This window comes from Pteropus alecto, unplaced genomic scaffold (genome assembly GCF_000325575.1).
Source record: "Pteropus alecto unplaced genomic scaffold, ASM32557v1 scaffold67, whole genome shotgun sequence".
In the NCBI taxonomy this organism is placed as follows: domain Eukaryota; kingdom Metazoa; phylum Chordata; class Mammalia; order Chiroptera; family Pteropodidae; genus Pteropus; species Pteropus alecto.
Genome location: NW_006441061.1, coordinates 1,899,626 through 1,909,297, shown reverse-complemented (window position 1 = coordinate 1,909,297; position 9,672 = coordinate 1,899,626). Strand labels below are relative to the sequence as shown.

At 36.2% G+C, this 9,672-nt stretch overlaps 1 protein-coding gene across 1 annotated transcript in view; it reads right to left on the bottom strand.

Annotated features, from left to right (window-relative positions):
- Positions 1 to 9,672, bottom strand: part of GAPVD1 (GTPase activating protein and VPS9 domains 1) — a 58,592-nt gene that overhangs the window by 21,845 nt on the left and 27,075 nt on the right. The window contains 6 exon segments of the mRNA XM_006917967.3: positions 936 to 1,055; positions 1,540 to 1,674; positions 2,748 to 2,888; positions 4,437 to 4,610; positions 6,485 to 6,610; positions 7,735 to 7,864. Of these exon segments, the coding sequence (XP_006918029.1) occupies positions 936 to 1,055; positions 1,540 to 1,674; positions 2,748 to 2,888; positions 4,437 to 4,610; positions 6,485 to 6,610; positions 7,735 to 7,864 (826 nt within the window).

Sequence of the window (9,672 nt, the reverse complement as noted above, 5' to 3'; positions counted from 1 at the left end):
CTTTCTCCATCTCCGAAAGGGTCTTAAGGACCCTCCCTGGTCCATGGAGACTACACTTTGAAAACTGCTGGTTGGTTTAGAACAGTGTTTTTCAGCTGGGGTGACTGCCCTGACAAGGGCTCGTCTGGCAATGTCTGCAGACATTTTGGGCTGTCACAGCTGCAGGGGAGGGAGGGAAGTGGTGGCTCCTGGTAGAGGCTGGGGATGCTGCTAAAAATCCTACAATGCACAGGACAGGCCCCCACAACAATGATCTGGCCCCAAATGTCAGTAGTGCTGAGGATGAGAAACCTGGTTTAGAACAAGCAAAAAATACATATATATATATACAAAAAAGAAAGGGTACCCGGTACCCAATATATAAAAACATTGCTAGCATTTTGGTATTTCTTTCTTTATATATATATATATATTTTAATTAAGTTGCATTTTGGTATTTCTTTCCGGTGCGTTCTCTATGATAGGGTTGTTTTTTGTTTGTTTTAGTTTTAACATTTTTACCTTATATATAATAAAATTCTTTAAGTTTTCCAGGTGATATTATGTTGTAGGTATTTCTCCAAGTTATTTCATATTCTTTAAAGCTTTCAAAAAGCAGCAGTATAAATTCTAATAAGTAGCTACATCAAAATTCACTTAGCCATTCTGTTTTTCAATTCTTAGGTTGTTTCTAATTTTCTGCCAATGTTATGAAGAATATCTTTGTGCATAAAACTTTCTCTATAAATAGAACTATTCCTTATGATTGACTGCTAGAGTGGAATAATTGGACCAAATTCAGTATGTGAACTTTTAAGGCCTTAGATATGTATTGCCAAATTATACCCCAAAGTGCTGTAACAACTGATATTTCCATCGGCAATGTGTAAGACTACCGGTTTCACCCACAAATGTGATTGTTTATCTAAACAGTCATTCTCATTCCCCCTTCTTACCATGAGTTACTTCATCCATGTCTGGACTAGTGACAGAATCTTTACCCCCAAAATCAGAGCTGCATTCAGATCTCAAGTCTTCAATTTTATTGGGAATATCCTCAGAGGTGGCACTTATGCCTTAAAAAAAAAAAAGTGAATAAATAAATAATAAAAATAAACAGCAAGAAGAACAAAATAACCACACAAAAAGTATATGAGGTTTGGGTAAATGTAAATAGTCTCAATTTTTTTTGTGTCCCAGTTCCATACGTGTGAGCTGTTAGATATTATGTCCTTTATTGTATACTATTGCTTAAATACATTTACCTTGATTTGTTCAACATAATCAGAATTATCATGTGATTTCTAAATACAAGTAGCAGAGGCTAACAAGAACAGATACCAAGGTACAAAGGGAACACATACAGACTGCCAATTATTTCAGCAGACTCTATAATAGCTTAACATTAAACTCTCACAGATGTAAAGTCCCATAGAGATAATTTTGTTTCCTGGAAATTACTCAGCTCTTAAATAAAATCTATCTCTGTTATCTACTTTATAAATGAGGAGGCGGGAACACACCTTGAAATCCTTATTCCTTAAAACAAGACAGACATACCCGACACAACACTGAGGCCTGGCGTGCTGGGGCGGGAACTGACCTCCCTGACATCCGTATCATCAGATGTGCTGCCCAGTCCAGAACAGCTCTCCAGTTCCTGTAGACGCTCCTCCTGCTTTAAATCTGGGGCCTCTAAATAGAAGACATGAAGTGTCACATTAGTGGTTCTGTTAGCACACCACAGTTTCGGCTTCTGTGACCCAGATGACAAAAGTTACCAGGGCATGAATGAAATCAGCGTAAATAGATTTCTAAGTCTGGGCTAGTTAGCAAAGTTAGTTAGATCATCAAGTGTTAAAGAAATCAAGGTTGTGTTTTCATCCCCATATAGGCCAGTTCATTGTGCAAAGATGAAAATTTTGCTTTCAGATCACTAATCTCATAGAGTGTGCTGTTGGTTAACAAGTAAACTGAACAAGGGAATACGGAGCAAGCTGGCATGAAATCAACCACTTTCTAAAAAATTAACTCCTATGGATGCTTAACAGACAGTGAGTTAATCCTACTGTCTCCTTAAGTAAAAGTTAGCATGATTGAATGTGTTAACATCATAAAACACCTATCAGGTCAGGATCACTTAATAATTCTTGAGCCAAGCACATCCCATAGAAGGTAATTCAGACATACAGTTACTTATATTTACATTCTGGTAGTTGACATTTATTTAAAGGCAAAGGTTTATCTTTATAAGCAGAAAAAAAAAGCATCGGTGTAATACGTAAGAGAAAGTACTAAACACTCTACATACATTTGTTATTTCCTGCACAAAATAATTCTCAGGACTCCAGTCTCACTTTCAGTGCTCTTCAAGTTCTCCCCAGGGATATATCTAAACATGCTTACCAGGGATCCAAGCACTCAGGGTTTAATTTGTGTTGCTATACCTACTTTGTGATGAATTAGTGGGAAATCCTGGACTCAAAGCCCCACACAGAACCCTGATGAGTTACTAACAGTTGCTTCCAAAAGAACTGAACAGTCTGAAATCACCTGCCATCTTAGCCTACTGCCATTCAACACTGCATTTTATTCTTGATGGACAGAAAATGCCCCAAACTAATTTTCCATTTGAAATTCTTAGCAATGTGATTATTTCACATTTGTCAAATGTCTATTTGGCAAAATGTCCATAATACAGAAATCAGGATACCTTACATTGAAAACTTCTGTGCAAATCAAAAAGCAAATAATGACAGCATACTAACCTGAGTCACTTGGCAATACCTCTACACTCCAAGCTTCGCTTGTTGTCTCTGATATGGTAGAACCAGTGCAGGGGTCAAGAAGCACTGACCCTGAACCTGGCAGGCACAGTAAACTGCCTAACATGTTCTCTGCTGCTGCACCTGTATAACCAGTGGGGAGCAAAGGATTAACAGAGATCCTGATGGAAAGAGCAGTGATAATGGAGAAAGGCCAAACACTAAGCTAACAAAATCTCTCTACTCTACCCACAAGAAAGAAGCCAAGGTAAGAGTAATTTCAATCAATAACACCACTGAAAATTCAAATTTCCCACTCTGGTCACAATGACACAGGCTCCTTTTCATCGGTTGCCTCCTGTTAACCTTGGGTTCTCCACAGAGAAAACCCATTGTTAGAGGAGGTCATTTGAACTAGCTTTCACTTTGGTTTTCAGCAAATTTTACGTGTGTCCCTATTATCTTTCTAAAATTTATAGTCCTACAGGGATTAAAAATACTCAGAAACATTTAACCACAGAAAGTTATGCTGGCCAAATGTGTTTTATTCTGGCACATCAGCCATGTATTCAGAGCAATAAAATTTGCAGGAAAATATACTTTGTCTCTGTAGTACTCATTCAACTGCAAAATACAACTTACTGTTCAAATAGAGCTTACTGCCAGGAAAAATACTACTTTAACATCTGGAACGAAGTAATGCAAAATCAATTAAGAAATCTATTTACACTACTTAAAAATACAAATAGAAAGGATTCAACATTATTTATTATACACCTGTGTTAAAAATACTCAAAATGCTCTACTACTTCTGATTAAACCTAATAAAAGAGCAATTCTACTCTAGTGCATGAAAATGAAAAAACTTTTGGAAAAAGAATACTGGTAAAAGTTACATTTTAAAGATATGTCATGAAATAATTACAAAAAAAATGTCTTTAACTTACCTAAACATAACGGTGGGAGGGGGTAACAAAAGTACCAGTAGTGGGTGGGAAAAAGAGATCTGGCCATGTGTGCATGTATACTTGTTGAAGCTGAATGGTGGGTACATGGAGTTCATTATACTATTATACTTCAATGTGTTTGAATGGTTCCATGATTTAAAATAAAAATGAAGATGGTTACAAGACCATATGAATCTTTCAGAACTCACAGAACAGTATGCTAAGAAGGGTGAATTTTAATGTATGTAAATTGTATATCAATACACTTGATATAAAAAAAGAAAAAAAAACTGGATACTTTCTAGAACTAGATTAATCCTTCCAGAAGTAAATTCAATTTTTAGAGAATCTCAGTATCATATTATTCTGAAAGATTTTATGGCTATGATCTGTAAGAATTTTCATCTTAACGTGTTTAGTCTCAGAAGAACATCATCCTAAACACAGACTAAGAACATATACTGTGCCTTGTAAATAAGACTTGATAAGAAGCTAATTCAAAAGACTTTTTTTTTTTTTCCGAGGGTGAGGTAAGGAAGGAGTTAAATAAATGTAGACAAGGAAAACATACCTCTATTTAAGTAAAGAAACAAAATACGCAAATGCCTTGTTCCCTACAGTTATGTTTCCCAGGTAGTGCTAACATACACACCACGTCTGTCAGACTACTGGAGCTCTTCCCACAAAGAGGGGGTAGATGTAATAACCACAGAGCAATCTTCCAGATACATCAGAGAGCATTTACCTGCAATTTCTTGCAAGCGATCTTCATCAATGTTAGGGTCAAAATCACTTCCCAAGACATCCGTACTCCAGGTCTCACTCACTGTTTCTGATATATCCCTATCATCTGTCAGTCCCATCATGTCACGAATTTCAAACTTCCTCAGCTTATCATCAAGATTATCTTGTGTTGTAGCTATCGAAAACAAAATTAAACACTTGAAAAATGGTAATACAGCTATGATTTCTTAAATTAACTTTAAAAAACTTTGTCTTGAACTTCATGTTACATATTTTATAATTAACACTGAGCACACAGGACCAAAACATTGAGTTATTCCCTCATGGATGTAGTCTCTCTCTGAACTGATCTCCCCTCATGGATTAACTGGGGCCATAGATGCGATCAACTGTCTCCCTGTACCCATAATCTCTGCAGTGTGACTCTGATCAAGAATTGGGACACATTCCACTCTCTCTGAATTTGCACAGGCCATGTTGCTTGCTTTGGCTAAAAGGGTGAGGAGGAAGTGTGCCAGCTGTGAGGCTAGGCATTAAGAACTCTCATAGACATCTGCTCTCTCTCACCCTTGCTTTTCCCATGAGAACGAGCCTGTTGGAAGATGAGGGACCACATGACACAAAGCACAGGTCACTCTAGACCAGCAGCTAAGATGAGTGGAGCTCCCTACTTGACTACTGGTGACCACAGATGCATGAGTGAGTCCAGTCTAAATCAAAACCACCACCCAGTTGACTCACAGACTTGAGAGCAAAAATAAATGTTTATTGTTTTAAGTCACTAAGTTTTGAGGTGGTTTATTATATAGCATTGTGGCAATAATTAACTGATAAACACATACTAAAAAAAAAAAAATTTTATCTGACTTGGATACACCCCTTAAATTCTGGAGTTTATTATCTTCCATTGACTGATAAAAAAGAGTCTGCAATTTAACTCAATTCACTTCTTTACCTAGTGTTCACAAACTACAGAATGTCAACCACCTACATTAGAATGATCTAGAGGGCTTGTTAAGGAAGTGATATTCACAAACTACAGACTACCAACCACCTACATCAGAATGATCTAGAGGGCTTGTTAAGAAAATGATATTCTTTTGACTTTTCTCTTAAGCTAATACTATTCTGTGATTTTAGAAAATTTAATCCTAATTGATAACAAGAACAAACCATTAAAATATAGCATTACTTTTATTCAAGCCACACATACCCCAATTGGCAATGCCCTTTTCCTTTCTAAAATGGACTGACTGAACCAGGATTTCTAGAAATGAGACATGGGAAATAGCTTTTTTTTTTTTTTTAACTTACCAGGTAATTTTTATGCATACTAAAGTCTAAAAATCACTGCCTCGAACCCAGTTGAGGGTATTTGCCCTCAACACTCTCTTGAAGGCCTCCAGTGATCTTTAAATAAACGAATCCAAAGACCTTTTTCAAATTAATCTCCCTAAAGCACAATAGAGATCCATTTATTTTTCAATCCTTAGCTGGTGCTTCTTCCCTACTTGGTAGTTCCTGAGTAAGTACTATGGTTTCCCATCTCTCTGACTTGCTTACACGTTCCTTCACCTACAATGCCCTATCTCCAGTTTCTGCCAAGGCGATGCCAGCCAGGCTTTAAGGCTAGTATTTTATTCCAATAAGCTTTTCCCTATACTTTCAACCACTGTCTCTCTCACTCAGAACTGTCAAAGCACTCTTATGACACTTTTAATCATTTGTGTACCATTCTCGTCCTATTCTAAGTTCCTTGAGCCCTGAGTTTTATCTTTGTATCCCTTAAAATTTTAATATTACAGAATTAAAATATCAAATATTACAGAATTCAACATGTAATTTAAGCCTAAACAATTCACTCACCAACTGAACACATTTTTAAGAAATGAAGGAACTATGAATAAATGTGAGTTTAATAGTCATTATATAATCAACTTAAATTTATTCTCTTCCTGAACAGAGCCAACTTACATGGAAACACACTGTTTATCCTGAAACCAGGTAAATTCTTTGCTACTTGAGCAACTGTGTCCAACGTCACTTTACCTTGCTCATGCTCTAACAGCTGCAGAGCTTCGACTCCATTACTCCCGGAAGGTCCTGCTCCGAGTTCGGATACAGACTCTCCCTCCAGGTCTAGAGAGGATACTGAATTGGAGCGATTTGAAGGACCTAGAGAAATGTTTCCACTGTGAGTAGCTTTAGAAAACAGTCGGGAGGCGCCATGCAACTTTTCATGCCTTGATAAGAGACTAAAGACTGATTAAAGTGTTTTTAATGCTGCATTTATTCCTTAAACGTATACATGACTGTTAAGTCAGCAATTCTGCTTCTAAAAAATTGTCCTAAGGAACAATTCAAAAATTCATTGCTTGTTTCAGGGCTTCTTATAATGTCTGAAAAGTGGAAGCAATCTACATGTTTAATCACAGGAGAATGTTTAAATAAATCATGATACGCCCATTGAAAATTAAAGAAGACAGCCATGCCATTAAAAACCAAGTTACTTAAGAATATTAAATTATAAAAGGAAATGTTACTGTTATATCGCTAAACAAAAAAAGGTTACAAAACAGACTAAACCTAATCTTGCTATAAATAAACCAAAAAGTTAACTGTTATTAATAGAATGGTGAGATCACAGATGATTCATTTTCAGCATTTTCTAGAATGAACATATGTTACTTTATATAGTTAGAGGAAAGGTTATTATATTTTATGTTTATGTTAAAATGTTAGTAAACTTAAACTTTTTTCATTAAAAGTTTATCCTAGTACAAAGGTTGACACAGTCTCACTTCACAATCTTGGCTTTTAATTGTCTTTTTAATTCCTATTTCCATTGTATCTTTGTGCTTCATAAAGGTGAAGTGTGTGAGTGTGTGAATGAAAAAATACAGAATATTAAAAGTATACACAACATCCTGAAATACTAGTGAGTCCATTTTTTTCCCATTTAGACATGCATTATATCCCTCTAAAGGAGCTCTATAAGCTTTAGTATATATCGACACTAGAGAAACAAAACTTTGTATTATTTGAGTCTCAGTAAACACATATCTTTTCCATTTTATATGACCAAAGGTCTCTTGCAATCTTTTTTTTTTTCTTGTATTCTTAATTTTATTCAAGAAACAATCTTTAGCCAACTGTTCAAGATCATTAGAGGAAAACTTCATTACTCTCCTCCGTGAGGGGCACAGATGGTATAATTATAATTTATAAGGCTCCTTTAAAGAACACAAAACAAAATATTACTTGAACCACACAACTCCTTGAATGAAGTAACCCTTCACCTTCAGATATGCCTTCCAGATTATCACTGCACAGGGAAAAGCGCAAGGTTTTATCAGGTTTACCGTGGAGTTTGTTTTCATCAACAGGGACATCTCCTTGTCCTCCATCCGAAAGCTGCATGTTTAGGACCTAAAAAATAAAATGCCATTGGTGCATCACAACTGAAGATTACTGACAAGAAGACAAACCACAGCAAATACATGTTTAAGTTCTTTTTTAATCGTAAACTATCATTTTTAACTAAAAACCCATTTCTCTGTTATTCTGATCGAGCTTTTAAGTGCCTTGAGAAGTACGACCATCAGTGAGAACTGAACTTATGCCTCCCTTACTGGTGTTGGAAACTGGAAAGGCAATCAAGAAGGCTTTGGAGTCAGGAAGCCAGTCCTCCTGGTTCTGCCATGTGCCAACTGTGTAATCTTGGATAAGTTATTTAAACTCCCTAATCCTTTGTTTCTTCACCTCTAAAATGGTGATACTAGTATGTATGCCATGGAGTTGAGGATTAAATAAAAAGATGCACATAAAGCACCTAAATGGTAAATTGACATATTAAATTTGCAGAACATTTTTACAAAAGTTAATAAACTAAGCCAATGGGAAGGAAAAAAGAAAACATAAACAAATTATCTTGTAGGTATCAGAATTTAATCAGTCTAGTCTGAACTTGCACCGGATCACCATATACATGGCCATAAAAGTCAATACCAGAAGCTGAAGTGTGACTTCACAGCCACACCTAGCTTAGAGCTGATGGCCGTTTTTGTTTTCTATTTGTTCTAAATGTTGATTCCCAAATAACATAATTACTGCTTTACTGGAAGGCACACAGCATGTTTTAAGGACACCTTGAACTTGAACTCACAGCCACTGAGCTCCTAGGCTATTAGTGCTGGGATATGAAGAATTTTTATGTACTTAAAAGAAAACAACAAAACAAAAACAAACAAAAACACCTCAATGTACTATTTCCACCCTACAGGTAAATAAGGAAAATAAAGGGTTTTTAATGGCTCTATATATTTACTCATGTGATGCTATTAAAACGTTATTTAAAAATAGAATTTCTTCCTATTTGCTTGAAATTAAATGCAGGCATAAAATTTTTACATTTTGTATTTTTTAAGATAATAAAAATAATAACTCAGACCTTTAAACTCATAATGAATAAAAGGCAAAAAATCTTCAGGCAAAATCTAAAAGCCTAGAGGGTGGAACAAATGAACAGAAAACAAAAGATCGTGCCATAATGAAGACATTTTCCTGCACAGGAATGCAGACTACTATGATCAAGGCTGCCACTGAGCTGGGGACTGGGGGACGGTAACAGGGGAAGGTAATTCCACAGAGCTCTCTGGTTGACGTTCACCAGTTTTCTTCCTCATTAAGCATTCCCTTGGTTGTTATACGTTTGTGATTACATTCTAGAGTTCCTAAAAGTCGATTCTGACTGTTTTTGCCAGCTTATTCATTGTGTGTGTGTGTGTGTGTGTGTGTGTGTGTGTGTGTGTGTGTGTGTGTGAAAAGTTTGAGAGTCTGACAGCCCTCTCTCTTAGAAGTGCTGCCACAATTCCAAACACAGCCAACCACCATCATCACCTTAACAACCGCTATAACTGTTCCCTTCTTCCCAGCCAGGACCAGGTTTTCTTAAATAATAAGCAGTCGCTGTTGAATATAAGATGCTGCTGCTTTTTCAGGAGGTCACGATCTATGAGAAAAGGCTCCTCCTATCTTTAGAGTCAAGATTTCTTCTTTCCTTTTATCCCAAGCTCTTCTGTTTACAAATATTTTAAAACAGATTCCCATACCCCCAATCCCATTTCTTCAAAATATTTTACTTTCTTAGTTTTCTTTTCAGTTATCTCTTCCATTTCTTCCTAAATAGCCAAGTGAAAAAATATATTTCTAAAGAATGTTTGGCTCCTTAAAGCAGG